The sequence below is a fragment of the Pomacea canaliculata genome, linkage group LG8 (genome assembly GCF_003073045.1).
Source record: "Pomacea canaliculata isolate SZHN2017 linkage group LG8, ASM307304v1, whole genome shotgun sequence".
In the NCBI taxonomy this organism is placed as follows: domain Eukaryota; kingdom Metazoa; phylum Mollusca; class Gastropoda; order Architaenioglossa; family Ampullariidae; genus Pomacea; species Pomacea canaliculata.
Window position 1 is genome coordinate 28686368 of NC_037597.1, and position 17694 is coordinate 28704061.

The window sequence follows — 17694 nt, forward strand, 5'->3', positions numbered from 1 at the left end:
ACCTTCCTGACCAAAAATAAGCCGGCGACAGGTGTGTTAAGAAGCTTCTGTAGGACAGGTGACAGATGTTAGCACGAGATGGAGCTGTGTGAGTACTCACCATGGCGGATTGCGACAGGCGGGTGGAGTGAGACGGCGGCACGTTATCCGGTGGAGCGGCGCGATGGACGGTCCGCTACTATTTATAGACTGGCGGCGACCGGAGACCTTTTTGCCGCAATGCGACAAGTGTCGTCGTCAGGCAGGAAGCCCGCAACCAACCCACAGCCCTACAGGGAGCAGGGAGGGGCTGGCGACGGTTGTTTACCTCCCCCCAACCACGTCCCCCTTGCCTTCAAACCTGTTACTCGGGGAGGACAGCCACAGGTGTAGGCAGGGTCCGCGGCTGTACAACTGGCAGTCAGATGGCATTCAGGATGTCAGTGGCACAAGTTTGGGTCAGTTGGCAGCCTCCAAGCAGCCTCTGTCTAAATGTCCTTTGTCTACCTGTACCTTGATGACAGCCATGCGTGCTGTGGGATGGCAAGATGTGACGTGGTTTCCATGGCAGTGCGAGGGACGTAGCTATGATGGCTGATGGGTGAGGCGAGCGACAGGTGGGACAACACCTGTCAGAAGGAACTTGCACACTTGCAATGAACGTGTCTTCCCAACACTAACGTCACCAACGCTTGTGTCTCCATCTCCACAGTCAAATGTCGTCGTCGCCATCATCGCTTAATTACCTATGAAATTCTTGGTCAGTTCGCCCGACTTCTGGAGCAAGAGGTTGTGTGTTCGAAGCTCGCTTTGGGCCAGCAACTACTTAACTCGCTTTATCTACGTGGGAGCTATGTGTACACCTGACTTCAGATAAAAGCAGCAGAAGGAAAAATTTGCTTACTGAGCACATGCCGTGCCCTGACACAGTGAACCACTTACATTTCACGACTACCGCTACATCCGCCCTTTGGCCTCTGACCTAGCTGTTTGTACACGACCCATCATGTATTGCCTTTTATATAACTTGATACGTCCACTATTTGTTTTTTTCCATAACCAAGGAAAAAAAAAACACAGGTCCAATCGAACACGTGAGAAGGGATAGGATGGGCGCGCGCAACACGTCATTCTATTTTTTTTCTTCTTTACTTTTCATTATTGTTCTTATCAGTACTGCTGTGATTATGTAAAACGTAATCTGTAGTCGCATAATCCTGTGACTAGGGTAAAACGTCAAATGTCACATAAGACTGACTAGGGTGAAACGTGACATGTGTCTGAGGTAAAACGTCACGTGTCACTATAATTCTTTGACTACAGTAAAACGTCAAATGTCATATAATGCTGACTAAGGTAAAACGTCACGTCACATATAATGCTGTGACGAGGGTAAAAAGTCACGTGTCACATATAATGCCGTAACATTACATTTCAGCGACCATTGACAGTCGTTACCTTAATGACTTGCACAGCGGTAACATATCATCGCATCATTTGCTCATTACGAGACTTTTATTACAGCCCTCTACATCTCGTGTAACCCTTGTCTTGTCGTCTAGCCCTTGACATACGGGTACATGTACCTGGCGCAGCATGCGGTACAGTCAACCGCTGAGCGGTTCGAACAGAGCGTTTAGATCAGTGGTTCTTAGCCTGGGTTCGATCGAACCCTAGGGGTTCGGGGAGTCGGTCTCCGGGGTTCGGCGGAGCCTCCGCCACGGAGGTCAAGACACACCCGCAATTCGTGATGACACTAAAGAAGGGTTCGGTGAACGTGCATATGAAACTTGTGGGTTTGGTACCTCAAACAAGGTTAAGAACCACTGGTTTAGACACAGGGGCTACATGGGGTGTCAGGGTTAGACCGGCGACACAGGGGCTACACGAGATGTCGCTGCTGCTTTGCGTGTCCTGCTGGGGCACAGAATGTAGCTGCGAATACGTCATCATGCGTGATTCCTGTTTGACAACATCAGCGACCTCTGACCTCGCTGTCGGTGTCGCCAGCGGCGTAGTTTCTCTTCCTTCACTGCTGGTAAAAGTAAGGCTGTGGTGACAAGGCCGCGAGTGGTAGGAGCCTGTGTGAATACATGTATCTCACACTGTGGGCATCGTCGGGTGGTAGGAGTCTGTGTGAATATCTCACACTGTGGGCATCGTCGGGTGGTAGGAGTCTGTGTGAATATCTCACACTGTGGGCATCGTCGGGTGGTAGGAGCCTGTGTGAATATCTCACACTGTGGGCATCGTCGGTGGTAGGAGTCTGTGTGAATATCTCACACTGTGGGCATCGTCGGGTGGTAGGAGCCTGTGTGAATATCTCACACTGTGGGCATCGTCGGTGGTAGGAGTCTGTGTGAATATCTCACACTGTGGGCATCGTCGGGTGGTAGGAGCCTGTGTGAATATCTCACACTGTGGCATCGTCGGGTGGTAGGAGCCTGTGTGAATATCTCACACTGTGGGCATCGTCGGGTGGTAGGAGCCTGTGTGAATATCTCACACTGTGGGCATCGTCGGGTGGTAGGAGCCTGTGTGAATATCTCACACTGTGGGCATCGTCGGGTGGTAGGAGCCTGTGTGAATATCTCACACTGTGGGCATCGTCGGTGAAGACAATTTCCTTAGTTCAGACCGCCTTCGGTACGCAGCCCTAAAGTCGCTGCACGTGTTGTTACTGGTGTTGCGGGGTTAAAACACAAAGAGGGGTACATTCGGTGGTGGTGGTGGTGGTGGTGGTGGTGTAGTGGTGGTGGTGGTGGTGGTGGTGGTGGTGGTGGTGGTGGTGGTGGTGGTGGTGGTGGTAGGCGGGTTGTATACGTCGCTGTGACTGTATGAAGTCTACATGCATGACTGTGTGTATGTGTGTGTGCTCCCGGATGTTGACACCCTGACCTCCCCTGTGTGTTGAGGGCAAGTAACTCGCACTGAGTGACGTGTCGTGTTTGGCTAGCCCCCCACCACCACCACCACCACCACCACCACCACCACCACCCTACTGAACTTCTCTTTTTAACAATTTTGTTGCGAGACGGAAGCAGACCTGCTAACAGCCCAACACCTGACAGCTCGCAATCAACACAGGTGTGTTCGTCACACAGCAGTTTGGTGAGCATGGAATTGTGGGTTTGCTGACTTGAAGAGTGAGGCGTGTTCACTTGCTCGGTCACGCTTGACAGGATCCTTCTCGCACGTACGTGCGCGCGCATACGTCACGTTGTAAACAGTTGAAATGTAGAAAATATGGCGGCTCTGTGGCTATAGGTGTGATTGGCGCTGCTCCCCGCATCACTACTGTCCGTACTTGATCACCTGGTGGTGTCATGTTTATCTCTGTAGATGTACAGACTCCGTGAGGTGGATCACCTGGCGCTGCCTCGTCTGTTGAAGTTCAGTGAGTGCCTGCGACAAGCGACTGTGTGGGTCTCCTTGTCACATCACGACACGAGTTATTGCTCCTGGTGCAGCAGCTACATCAGCAGTACATGGTATTACTCCACACGGGAGTACTATTGTAATCCACTGGTGGGACTCCACACGGGAGTACTGGTAGTACTTTACACGGAAGTACTGGTATTACTCCACCCGGGAGTACTGGTGCAATATCACACAAGATTATGTACACCGCAGAGGAAACATTTTCTCGGGTGAGAGGTTGAAGCAGACCAACAGACTGACATCGACGATAAGGGAGGGAGGAAGTTTGTCGTCAACACAATATGGCCGCGCGCTGCTGCTTACGTCATCACTGATATCACCATCACGAGAGGGGAGTGTCATACACGAGCGACTTCCTTCAGGGGCAGATGAGCAAGGTGAGGCGGTGGAGCAGCACGTGACTTCTAATGATCGGGTGGTGTGGTGGACAGACGACGACAGAAGGAAGTGAAGTTTGTTACTAGAGGTGCACGTGTACTCACCCACTGATTGTCTTCTGTACACGCGTCATGCAGCAACTCACACTAGGACCGATGTACCACCCGACACCAGGCTTGACCCGCTACTACCTTGATTCAGTACAAGAAGTTCAGCACAAGAACTATAGTTCCTCAGATGTGAGCAGTGTGAACAGTGTGAACAGTCTGGTGGTGACAGACACCACATACACATGGTGAACATCGGCAAACGGTTTATTGACAAACAGACTTCGTGGAGCAGCATCTTGTACCCAAATGACCCGAGTCACGTGAAAAGCTACACTTCAGTGGATGAATAAAAAATGTTAATTGCAGTTAGTTCAAAGGTCAAGTCAGGTTAGGCAGCAGGTCACTTTGCTTATAAAGAACGCGATCTTCAAATCTTTTAAAAAAACTCTGGAAACGAGTTTAATGGCATAGAACATCCTCCTGACATCATCCTCGTGACATCATCCTCGTGACATCATCCTCGTGTGCAGTTGTAAAGACTTCGAGTTGTGATCTTTGTGCGCAGAATTGGTCTAGCAAACAGCCTGTAGTCATATTGAGCCTGTAGTCACACTAGCAAACAGCCTGTAGTCACACTAGCAAACAGCCTGTAGTCATATTGAGCCTGTAGTCACACTAGCAAACAGCCTGTAGTCACACTAGCAAACAGCCTGTAGTCATATTGAGCCTGTAGTCACACTAGCAAACAGCCTGTAGTCATATTGAGCCTGTAGTCACACTAACAAACAGCCTGTAGTCATATTGAGCCTGTAGTCACACTAACAAACAGCCTGTAGTCACACTAACAAATAGCCTGTAGTCATATTGAGCCTGTAGTCACTTCGTGGTACTCTCTATTTTTGTTTACCATTTGTGTACGACCTGTTGACGGCTATCCGCCTAGAGTGGGCATAAGTACCAGCGCCCAGCGGGCTATGTTAGTAAAGTAAGACGAGAAGCCCATGGACAGATCGTTGTCTTGTGTGTTGTTTGAATGCGCGTGAACACCGTGTGTGACGCGGTTTGTGACACTGACTGCCAACACGATGCACGTCACTTGAAAACAATTATCAGCAAAAGCTGCTCGGGGTTATGATCTCCCGCACTCTGATCGCCCCGCATTACTTTGTCATCGAAGTGAACATTTGTTGTCACGGTTCACATCAGTGAATATGCACATCACCTCAGTGAGCACATGTCTCACGGTTCACATCAGTGGTGAGCTGACGAGTGTTTAGAGGGACCAGACACCAGGATGTTGCGGGAGGATGTGGGAGGGACGTCCGTCACCAACATATGCGAGTGTCCGCGCCTGACACACACGTGACACGGACGTGTCTTGTTCAGTCTGACACTAAACTGACCGACAAACCTACCGCCAAGCAAGACCTAGGAGAACCCGAGTGACCGGCTGTCAACTGTGACATCACGGGAGGGCGAGGGGTACTGCCAAGCAGGGACAGGTCAGAGTTAGTTTCCCCTGAGGACGTGTCAGCCAACAGCAGCAACAAACGTCAAGGGGAGGTAACTAATTTCATGCCTCGGGGATGTTGGTGATAATACTCAGCAAGTCTGTTCACGTGCCAGACCCACCGACGAGATCTGCTCTGAAGGTGTTCACTCTGTAGTGACGTACGTGTTTGTGCCACGGTCGGTCACGTGGACAGAGCTGTGTCGTGACAGGTCTTCGGTCGTCACGATGGTTTGACTAATTACACACACTGTGACACACAGGTAACAGCTGGGGGAAACTATAGCGAGTTGAATCCGTGAGTTACGTCACGATGTCTTGTCTTGTGCGTGCAGTGTTACGTCACAGGGTCTAACGGTCACAGCATGTCATGTTTCACGGGTACGGTCAGTTACGTCACGATGTGTAATGACTAGAGTGACGTAGGCCACAATGTCTTATGGGTAGACTATTTGTCACAACCACACAAACAGGACGAAAGAAATCGTTGTTGACAAAGTTGCAAATTAATTTATTCCAACATTTCAAGACTAAACTAGTTTAACGTAGTCCAACCGTCAGCAGGTGTCAGTGGTCAGTCCAAGACTGGAGGCCGTCAGCAGGACGCCATCTACTGTCGTTCCTGTCACAAACGTGACTGCAGGTGTGTCTACTTGGACACTATTCGAAGAAAGTCTGAAAAATACACAACAAAACTGACTTTTCTCGACTGCATTTAACAATGAAAATAAACAAGTTTGACTGAAATGTGCAAAACTCTGTCCGGTTATTTTAAAAACGTGTTTTATGGATTTGCTTAGTCAAACTCTGTGTTGTACCTACTTGTCCGCAAGCTTGTACATTAGAACTACGGGCTGGGGCTGATCCTACCTTTATAGAGAGATGACCTTAAGGAACCCCCCACACACACATACACAAACACACAAACAAACACACAAAGAAACACACACACACACACACACAAACACACATACGCACACACACACACAAACACACACACACACACACACACACTACCCTCTGATCTCGGCGGGTACCCTGCTTGGTGAAACTCGTCCACCCATTCTCCTTCCCCTCCTCGCCTCCCCCTCCCCCGTTCGGAAGTTTGAGGCCCTCCCTGGGGACATAAAGTCCGCAGACAACCGTTGTCATGACAACACAGCAGCAGTATGCAAGATGGCAGTGACAGTGCTAGTGACCAGATTGTTTGATCACAAACAACAACAAATGAGTAGAAAGGAGAACAAACAGGCGGAGATAAGCAAGAGCTACGTGGTGCACGTGAATCACGTCACAGACACGGACAGCATCCTAGTGTCTTCAAACCCCATCGGCAACTTTTATGACAAAGAAACACAGAAGCCAGACTTGCACATTATCCATTAGTTGTGATGTAACCTGTGTCTGTTAGCATTGGCTCCGAGTTTGTGACGTAACGGTAATCTATCTTCCCCTTCCCTCCTGTCCTGCTGATACAGGTGGATGAAGGTTAGAGGTGAATCTTCTAGGTTATAGGGGTGTTTAGTTGTTGTTGTTGATGATGATGATGATGTTGTTGTTGTTGTTGTTGTTGTTGCTGCTGCTGCTGCTGCTGCTGCTTAGGGAGGGGGGGGGGCGAGCTCAGCCGATCACACACAGAGACAGACAGAAGAGAAGAAAGAAAATTGAAGCGAGAGACAATTAAGCCGACACAGAATCATAGAGATAAACAAGAAGTCAGCTGATCAGTCACCTTCAAAGGACAGCTGTCCGCTCTTCTCCGCCACGCTGATCATCTGCTGCAGCTGGCCCTCCGTCAGCCCCACACCCCGCTTGTCGAGGGCGGTGCGCAGCTCGGAGGCGGACACGCTGCCGCTGCCGTCTGTGTCGATGGCCTTGAAGATGCGGGCCCCCGCCACGGCCGCCGCCACCTCGCTCTCCGTGATGAGGCGCGTGAACTCCTCGAAGTCGATGTCCCCGTCACCTGCAGGTCACAGGTCAAGCAACACGACGCTTGAGCAATCCTTAACCCCCTTCGCTCCACAAAGCTTAACCCTTAGCCAGGTACACGCGTCACGCTTTGTCTGACAAGTTACGTCACGCTAAAGGTGATATTTAAAGGTGTTTCACGCGACCCTTGAGATACTTAACTAAAGTTTGGTGAATACTTGGCGTTTCTACAATGTTACGTATTACTGACACGTCACAACTATTACTTCGGTAGTTAATGTCTCAGTCCATGACTTTACTAGTTAGTCCTCTATAGATGTTAAGGAGACTCCGCCATCCAATTTAACCGTCTCCTGTAGCCTCGCGTCACCAGTGACGTCATGGAGGTATCTATGGTGTCACCAGTGACGTCACGTTGGTGCCTACTATAGCCTCGTGTCAGCAGTCTGTCAGGGCATGGTGACGTGACGTACCGTTAGTGTCGTACTTGGAGATGAGACGTGAGAGCTGCTCGCTGCTGACGTCCAGGCCGGTGGCCTTGAGGATGTCGCCCAGCTCCTTGAGGCTGACGCCGCCGCTGCGGTCCTTGTCGAACATGTCGAAGGTCTGGCGGTAGTCTGACAACATACGGGCTTCACTGTAGGGCCGGCTACAAACGTACGTGTGTGTGTGTGGTGATGGTGGTGGTGGTGGTGGTGGTGGAGGTGGTGGTGCTGGTGGTGGTGGTGGTGAAGGTGGTAGAGGAGGGGTGATGAAGACAGAAAGGGGAAACACTGTCAATAAAGAATAAGGAAACGTGAATGTTAAGTGACTGACGGAGAGGCTGTCCTGACTGACATCTTGTCTGACTTGAAGACCCGACAGCGGACTCTGACTGAACTCTTCCAACACGGAACGTCACAGACTAATGACAACTGAAAATACAAACATGGAGGAACATCGGAGACATTAGTTCGTGATGAAAGGTTATACTTTACCTTTGAGTTCCTCTGGCGTCAGACTGGCTGCCTGTAAAAAGAAATCAAAAACAAGCACAATAAATATGGCAAACAATAAAGTAACAAAGATATAACAAACAGAAATGAAATCGTCAAATAATAAGATAATACAAGGAGCAATTATTATAATGATTATTATTATTTACTGGGATACAACGCTGCATACAACGTGACAAAGAATTTTTCAGCCTGCTTTCAAAGATGTCACAAAAATCTTTCAGTCTACATTGTAAGGTGCACCTACACTCTCTTAATCTCTTTTCAGAGGGAGGTGTTAGTCAGCCGCCCTCACCCAGCTGTGTCATGTCTTGTGTAGACAGCCGCCTTCACACAGCTGTGTCATGTCTTGTAGTCAGCCGCCCTCACCCAGCTGTGTCATGTCTTGTGTAGACAGCTGCCCTCGCCCAGCTGTGTCATGTCTTGTGTAGACAGCCGCCCTCACACAGCTGTGTCATGTCTTGTCAGCCGCCGTCACACAGCTGTGTCATGTCTTGTCAGCCGCCGTCACACAGCTGTGTCGTGTCTTGTCAGCCGCCCTCACCCAGCTGTGTCATGTCTTGTCAGCCGCACTCACCCAGCTGTGTCATGTCTTGTCAGCCGCCTTCACCCAGCTGTGTCGTGTCATGTAGTCAGCCGTCGTCATTCTTAACACTGGGTAACCTCCAGGGTCCAGCATGCTGGGTGGTCTTGCCTCTAGAGGCAGGTGTACAAGGTGTGGTGTGGCGGAAAGACAGCTGCAGGTGGTCGGTGTCCAAGGTTCGGCTGCAGTCGCTCAACAAGTTAAAGGGAGACAACTTGTTGTCAGAGATTTTTTGTCCGACTCGCTTCTCTCCCTTCAACCACGTGGCCAGCTGTCACGGTGTGTTGTGCACCTGGACAGCACAGGCCTGCTGTCACATGCATCTAATGTTGTTTTGCTTACCTTGTTGACAGATAGTTTCCATAAGCAACACTCAACAATGGCTTTCAAGTGTAATACAAAGACGACGACATATTGAAGTATTGAAGGCTTGTTTCCACTTTGTGCTTGTGTGACCTGCTGACTACCTGGACACTTCCGGGCAGGTGTGCACACCTTGACTGCTGTCGTCACCTGAGCTGCTTTGTGTCGACAGACTACACGACAACCATAAAGTACCTTGTGGTCATGCAGAAATGCTTTGTTTCAGAAAAGTCTTCTGGACACGTGTCTCAGTTGTAGGTAAATACAAAACTGATGATGTCATGGACAGACGGCAAAGTCCACTTCAGACAGACAGGTAACTCTAACGCCAGACAAACTGTCACACAGACAAACTCTAGCAATAGACTACTCTAACTTCAGTAAACACAAACGTCAGAGACTTTAACATCCAAGAGACAACTCTATCATCAGGCAGACACTCTAGCCATAGGGAAGTAACTCTAAACTCAGGGAGACAACTCTGTGTCAAGAGCAGCCAAGTGTAGCACGAGTAACGCTGTTGTGGAAGACTGGTTTATTGGAGAGAAGGATTGTTTCACGCAGTAGAGACTTGAACTGTAGAGTTCAGAGGGCAAGAGGCGGGGTAGTGGTCCTGCTGTTGTGACATCCTCAAGTCAAATCAAATGTTTCGCTTAGTCCTGTTGCTGTTTGTCTTCCCCTGAGCGTTCACTCTGTCAAATGTCGGCAAACAGAGACTAACTGTCTACAGGGGGTGGCCATCATTGAGGACACTCAACACACTGACTCTCCTCCTGACACTGTTTGTCACACGCTCACTACTTGCTGGCCTCCTCCAGCCCCGTACGGCAAGTCAGGAGGCATCAACACAGAAGGCAGAAAGGAGAAGAGAGAGAAAGAAAGAGTGACCCAAGGCTGAGTGGCATCAATGAGCCACTGGGACGAGTTGTCCACCACAAGTAAGGGAGCTAATCTTGACCCAAATCGCTTCTGTTACACAAACGGTTATCTGAAGCTCTGCTCAGATGCTTGCCCAGTAAACCACTCTCTCATGTCCGCTAGAATCCTCAACTCTAGCCATTTCCAGCTACACTATAGTGCCCCGTCTTCACACTAAAGTAAGTCATTACACTAGTGCCCTGTCCTCACACTAAAGTCACTGTAGTAGTGCCCCGTCTTCACACTAAAGTAAGTCACTACACTAGTGCCCTGTCCTCACACTAAAGTCACTGTAGTAGTGCCCCGTCTTCACACTAAAGTAAGTCACTACACTAGTGCCCTGTCTTCACACTAAAATCACTACACTAGTGCCCTGTCTTCACACTAAAATCACTACACTAGTGCCCTGTCTTCACACTAAAGTCACTAAACTAGTGCCCTGTCTTCACACTCACTACACTAGTGCCCTGTCTTCACAACTGGTGAAGGTCCTAAGAAAGGTCCCTCTGTCAGGTACTTTCCGAGGTCGTCGGACTATTTCCTGTCGGAAGGCAGCAACTTGTGACTTGTGCGAGGGAGACAGAAAGAGTGGGTGAATGGTGAGACTGTGAGAGAGAAAAGGCTACAGAATGAGTTGTCGGCACGGATAGAGAGAAGGAGAAGACTGAGCGACTCACCATGGTGTCGAATGGTGTCACCGGTGCGGAGTCTCGATATCGCCGTGAGATATGCCTGCTGGGAGCAAGGACCTGGGTACTGTATCTGTCTCATCACCACCCTTTTATACCTGTCTCTTCATCTCACCTGTCGATACCTCTCAGTCGTGACGCACGTCTTCTGTCACGTGATCACGAGGTCTTATCACACACAGGTTGAGGGGTGAGGGAGGGGTGTCAGTAGTAACACTCGTCATCAACCTCAGTTTTTTTTACAACGTCTTCATCTACTTCGGACACAAAGGAGGGGGGTCGTCAGACGATGTTACCGGGTAGACAGGGGGGTAAGAGAGCAGGTGAATAACTGTCATGTCAACAGTGCTTTAAATTACCCAATGAGAATGGAGACGATACTGAGAGCATTAGTCAGCATAAAGACACTCACACAGTCGCTTGCAGCTTTATGTTTGGTTTTATTTGAGTTGTATTGTCAGATGTACTGGTTGTCAGACACTGTCTTTCCTGTCAGACAGACAGACAGACAGACAGACAGACAGGACGCGAAGAGGACAGGTACACACACACACAATCCTGTCTGCACACACACCAACTACACGGGTAGTTTATCAACATGTTCCTGACATCACACCTGTGACTGCACTACACACACACGATGTCGGGTGTCACTAGCACCGAGCAGGGATGACAACCAGTCCCTCCATTCAAACCATTTCAAGTTTTTGTTGTTATGAAAGCAGCAACAGCAACTTCACCGGTGTTTGCCAGACGATGCCTGATGACACTCATCTTACAACGGTTCTGGTCGTCATAGAGACGAGGTGGACGAGTTGATGATGATGATGATGTAGTTTTGTAGCGCGCTAGTTATCACCCGATTCTCACTTTAGCACAAACAGGTTGCTGTAGTTACCAACGGAGTTTTACAGCAGCAGCAACATGTCGCCGCGCTGCAAGGACCGCTGTGGTGGTCACGCTGTGATGGGGATGTCGTTAGGGGACGAACACAAAGACAGGACAGAAAGACAGACGCTGGTAGTAGGACAGGAAGACAGACGCTGGTAGTAGGACAGGAAGACAGACGCTGGTAGTAGGACAGGAAGACAGACGATGGTAGTAGGACAGGAAGACCAGGACAATCATGAGACGTGAAGGCAGTTTGGTGTCTCTCCTCACCCTCCTTAACCACCCTTCCCCCAACCTGTCCTCACCTGCCCCTCCTCGACAAGTGCTGGCTAACTTGCATGACGAACACTTTTCATGTTTCTTGTCACACAAGTATGAGAAAATGGAAGTAACTGTAGACTAAAAACTCAAACTGCGCCCCTCCTGCTGATGGGTCAGTGACCCTTGACACGAGGACCAGTGCCTCCCCTTGTCCCCTGTTTTTGTCTACTTGCACCTCCACACACATCACAGTGACGGGCAGTGAGATACGCACCTCTTGATGAGGAAATAAATTGTACTTATCACATCCATGCGAGCCTCTTGAGCTATTTTAAGCCACTCACTTGAAGCTAGTGCGTCACCAAAGGTCAAAGGTGAGCCCCACATAGACCAACAGCATGGTTTGACAACCGGGTACCCGACTGCCACCCCAGTACCCGGTGTCCTGACTATGGCCATGAGGAGTATTTCTGGAGCTCTCGACGCTGTGCTAAGTACCTGGCCTGGCGTCAACAGACGTCATCAAAGGGACGCCGACAGGTGACATGGATATGACAAGACTGGAACCACAACTCTACGGGAAGGTGAAGGACACTAGCTATGACGGGTAGACATGGCGGCGCCGTATATTACATCAGCGTGTGCAGTGAGCATGTTGCTACATGTCTGGGTGTGGCCACAGGACAGGCTCTTCTCTTTCACTCCGCTGCCCTGTCCTCGTCCTCGCCATCAGATCGCAGTTCAGGACGTAGTCATACACTGTCATAGGAACTAAACGTAGCACGTAATGATATCACAGAAGCACTAATGTAGCACTAATGCACGTCATACAGTAAAAGTAGTGCTCTAGACGTAGTCACGTCACACAGTGAACAGTCCTCTAGACGTAGTCACGTCACACAGTGAACAGTCCTCTAGACGTAGTCACGTCACACAGTGAACAGTCCTCTAGACGTAGTCACGTCATACAGTGAACAGTCCTCTAGACGTAGTCACGTCATACAGTAAAAGTAGTGCTCTAGACGTAGTCACGTCATACAGTAAAAGTAGTGCTCTAGACGTAGTCACGTCATACAGTAAAAGTAGTGCTCTAGACGTAGTCACGTCATACAGTAAAAGTAGTGCTCTAGACGTAGTCACGTCATACAGTAAAAGTAGTGCTCTAGACGTAGTCACGTCATACAGTAAAAGTAGTGCTCTAGACGTAGTCACGTCATACAGTGAACAGTCCTCTAGACGTAGTCACGTCATACAGTGAACAGTCCTCTAGACGATCTAGTGTCGATCTAGAGTCTAATATATAGTCCTTCACACAGTCCAGTATGTAGTCCTTCACACAGTCCAGTGCATAGTCCTTCACACAGTCCAGTATGTAGTCCTTCACACAGTCCAGTACATAGTCCTTCACACAGTCCAGTATACAGTCCTTCACACAGTCCAGTACATAGTCCTTCACACAGTCCAGTACATAGTCCTTCACACAGTCCAGTATGTAGTCCTTCACACAGTCCAGTACATAGTCCTTCACACAGTCCAGTATATAGTCCTTCACACAGTCCAGTATATACAGTAGTCCTTCACACAGTCCAGTATATGTAGTCCTTCACACAGTCCAGTATATAGTCCTTCACACAGTCCAGTATATACAGTAGTCCTTCACACAGTCCAGTATATAGTCCTTCACACAGTCTAGTACATAGTCCTTCACACAGTCCAGTATATAGTCCTTCACACAGTCCAGTATATAGTCCTTCACACAGTCCAGTATATAGTCCTTCACACAGTCTAGTACATAGTCCTTCACACAGTCCAGTATATAGTCCTTCACACAGTCCAGTATATACAGTAGTCCTTCACACAGTCCAGTATGTAGTCCTTCACACAGTCCAGTATACAGGTACAGTCCTTCACACAGTCCCTTCAGTATATATAGTCCAGTAGTATATGTCCTTCACACAGTATATACAGTAGTCCTTCACACCGTATATACAATAGTAGTCCTTCACACAGTCCACAGTCCATATATAGTCCTTCACACAGTCCAGTATTACAGTAGTCCTGTCACACAGTCCAGTATATACAGTACATAGTCCTCCACACAGTCTAGTACATAGTCCTTCACACAGTCCAGTATATAGTCCTTCACACAGTCCAGTATATACAGTAGTCCTTCACACAGTCCAGTATGTAGTCCTTCACACAGTACATAGTACATAACAGTACATAGTCCTTCACACAGTCTAGTACATAGTCCTTCACACAGTCCAGTATATAGTCCTTCACACAGTCCAGTATATACAGTAGTCCTTCACACAGTCCAGTATGTAGTCCTTCACACAGTACATAGTACATTACAGTACATAGTCCTTCACACAGTCCAGTATGTAGTCCTTCACACAGTAATAGTACCAGTACATAGTCCCACACAGTCAGTATGTCCTTCACACAGTCCATATACATAGTCTTCACACAGTCCAGTATATAGTCCTTCAACAGTCTATATACAGTAGTCCTTCACACAGTCAGTATGTAGTCCTTCACACAGTACCAGTACAATAGTACACACAGTCCAGTTATAGTCTCACACAGTACAGTACATTAGTCCTTCACACAGTTCCTTCACACAGTCTAGTATGTAGTCCTTCACACAGTACATAGTAGTCGTCTTCACACAGTCTAGTACTAGTCCTTCACAGTCAGTATATAGTCCTTACACAAGTACACACACAGTCTAGTACATAGTCCTTCACACAGTCAGTAATAGTCCTTCACACAGTACACAGTCAGTAGTCCTTCACACAGTCTAGTACATAAGTCCTTCACACAGTCCATAGTATAGTCCTTCACACAGTCCAGTTAGTCCTTCACACAGTCAGTATAGTCCTTCACACAGTCCAGTATACAGTACATAGTACCTTCACACACAAACACACAGTAGTCTTCAATACCAGTAGTCCTTCACACAGTCCAGTATATAGTCATAGTTCTTCACACAGTCCAGTATATGTCCTTCACACATCCAGTATATTCACACAGTCTAGTACATAGTCCTTCACACAGTCCAATATAAGTCCTTCACACAGTCCAGTATATAGTCCTTCACACAGTAGGTACTAGTCCTTCACACAGTCCAGTATATAGTCCTTCACACAGTCCAGTATGTAGTCCTTCACACAGTCTAGTACATAGTCCTTCACACAGTCTAGTATATAGTCCTTCACACAGTCCAGTATATAGTCCTTCACACAGTCCAGTATATAGCCCTTCACACAGTTCAGTATATACAGTAGTCCTTCACACAAGTGAAGTATCATTCACACAGTTCACCATGGTCATCAACATGGCGACTGTTTGTTCTGTAATTTATTTCTCAGTTTATCTTTAAAAGCGTGGTTTCCGTAGCTGCGTGCGCATCTCGCGCCGCTGTAGCCAGTCATGCTGTAGGTGGATTCGGGAGGATGTCAATCAGATGCGTTTCCATTTAGGCAGTCGACGTCAGGGGTCGGGAGTCAAGAGGTCATAAGGCCATCATTTAAGGCTGAGGTCAGCAGCTGAAGTGACAAGGGGTGGGGGTGGTGGAGTTTCTTAGAGCTTGCTAAGGTGGACCACTCACATCCGTTGTTCACAAAGTTGTCAAAGGGAAGCCAGCAGTGGACCTCACTGCCGATCTGATGCCGTCTCGTGTGGCTGTCTGTCTCTGTCTCTGTCTCCTTTCACGTCAAGTGACGATTGTTGACAAAGAGTTAAGAACTGTTTGGCTGTTGTCGAAGGCACGTGACTCACGTGTGTCTTGGTGTGACACCAATGGTTCCATGATCAGACAGAGTTAGCTTGAGACCGCGGGCTGTCAACAAGCACTTTCATGCAATTCTGTCTCGTCATCATCTGTCCTCTTGTCATCATCTGTCCTCTTGTCATCATCTGTCCTCTCTAGTTCTGTGGATGTGCGTTACTGTCCACTCCCAGCGTGCTGTGCTTGCCTTAACATCAGTAACTCACTAAACCAAATATAGATAGTGCCAGTTGTTAGCTGGTAAGAATACTGTACTGTTGTATATGGCAAGAATAATAATAGATTGCAATCAATGATTGAATGAAGGAGCCGGGAGAGGTGTCTGTCTCAGGGCCTATGTTGACTTTTGGCGGCCTGGTCTGTAGATTATTTCTATGGTAGTGTGTAAATGTTGATATGGGAGTGTGTATATGTTGATATGTGTGATGTTGATGGGAGTGTGTTTGTTATGTGTGATTATGGGATATGTGTGTGTTATATGTGATATGGGAGTGTGTTTATGTTGATATGGGAGTGTGTTATGTATGTATATGGGAGTGTGTTTGTATATATGGGAGTGTGTTTATCGTTGAATGATGGATGGTTATTGATATGGGAGGTGTGTTGTATGTTGTATATGGGAGTGTGTTTATGTTGATATGGGTTGAGGGAGTGTGTTTATGTTGAGTATGTGTTGTATGTTGATGGGAGTGTGTTTGTGATATGTTGATATGGGATGTGTGTTTAATGTTGATATGGGAGTGTGTATGTTGATATGGGAGTGGTTTATGTTGATATGGGAGTGTGTTTTGATATGGAGTGTGTTTTGATATGGGAGTGTGTATGTTGATATGGGGAGTGTGTTATGTGATATGGGAGTGTGTTTATGTTGATATGGGAGTGTGTTTGTAAATGTTGATATGGGAGTGTGTAAATGTTGATATGGGAGTGTGTTTATGTTGATATGGGAGTGTGTAATGTTGATATGGGAGTGTGTTTATGTTGATATGGGAGTGTGTATATGTTGATATGGGAGTGTGTTAAATGTTGATATGGGAGTGTGTATATGTTGATATGGGAGTGTGTAATGTTGATATGGGAGTGTGTTTGTTGATATGGGAGTGTGTTTATGTTGATATGGGAGTGTGTATTGTTGTGATATGGAGTGTGTTGTGAAATGTTGATATGGGAGTGTGTTATATGTTGATATGGGAGTGTGTAAATATGTTGATATGGGAGTGTGTTTGTATGTTGATGATGGAGTGTGTATATGTTGATATGGGAGTGTGTTTGTATGTTGATATGATATGGAGTGTGTAAAGTGTTGATATGGAGTGTGTATATGTTGATATGGGAGTGTGTTTGTATGTGTTGATATGGGAGTGTGTAATGTTGTGATATGGGAGTGTGTATATGTTGATATGGAGTGTGTTTGTAAATGTGATATGGGAGTGTGATATGTTGATATGGGAGTGTGTATGATATGGAGTGTGTATGTTGATATGTGAGTGATGTTGTAGTGTGAATGTGGGAGTGTGTATATGTGTATGTGTTGATATGTGAGTGTGTTTGTATGTGTTGATATGTGGGTGTGCTTGTATATGTTGATAGGTTGTGGCTGTCATCAATACTTGTAAATTGTTTAGACGTCCACACAGTCTCACCACACCCTGGGTTCAAGGGCTGCAACACACTCCACACACTGATGTCCTTTCAGAAGCTTTGTAGAGACTGACACAATTATTTTTAATTTAATGAACTTCCATGACACTGACAAGTTTCATACTTAGTTTGAAATCATATACAAGAATACTCCGTGAGCTAAAAAATGGTCTACAAAAATTAAGCAAAGCAAAATTTTTAAAATACTTGAAGCATGACAGGACATCATTATTCACAGACAATTACTAGTCTTTATAACATTTTATCATAATA

General features: G+C 47.4%; 2 protein-coding genes across 2 annotated transcripts in view; both read right to left on the reverse strand.

The window, feature by feature from the left end:
* Window positions 1-17694, reverse strand: part of LOC112571136 (calcium-binding protein LPS1-alpha-like) — a 32280-nt gene that overhangs the window by 5662 nt on the left and 8924 nt on the right. The window contains exons 6-11 of the mRNA XM_025249950.1: window positions 9208-9401; window positions 8265-8295; window positions 7761-7904; window positions 7091-7321; window positions 884-900; window positions 101-175 (exon numbers count right to left, since the gene is read on the reverse strand). Of these exons, the coding sequence (XP_025105735.1) occupies window positions 101-175; window positions 884-900; window positions 7091-7321; window positions 7761-7904; window positions 8265-8295; window positions 9208-9401 (692 nt within the window). The remainder of the gene's footprint in view (window positions 1-100; window positions 176-883; window positions 901-7090; window positions 7322-7760; window positions 7905-8264; window positions 8296-9207; window positions 9402-17694) is intronic.
* Window positions 5846-10953, reverse strand: LOC112570099 (calmodulin-4-like). Its single transcript, XM_025248335.1, has 5 exons — window positions 10824-10953; window positions 8265-8295; window positions 7761-7904; window positions 7091-7321; window positions 5846-6033 (listed from the first exon to the last, which is right to left on the reverse strand). The coding sequence occupies exons 1-5, from the start codon at window positions 10824-10826 to the stop codon at window positions 6008-6010; spliced, it is 435 nt and encodes a 144-aa protein (XP_025104120.1). The 5' UTR covers window positions 10827-10953; the 3' UTR covers window positions 5846-6007.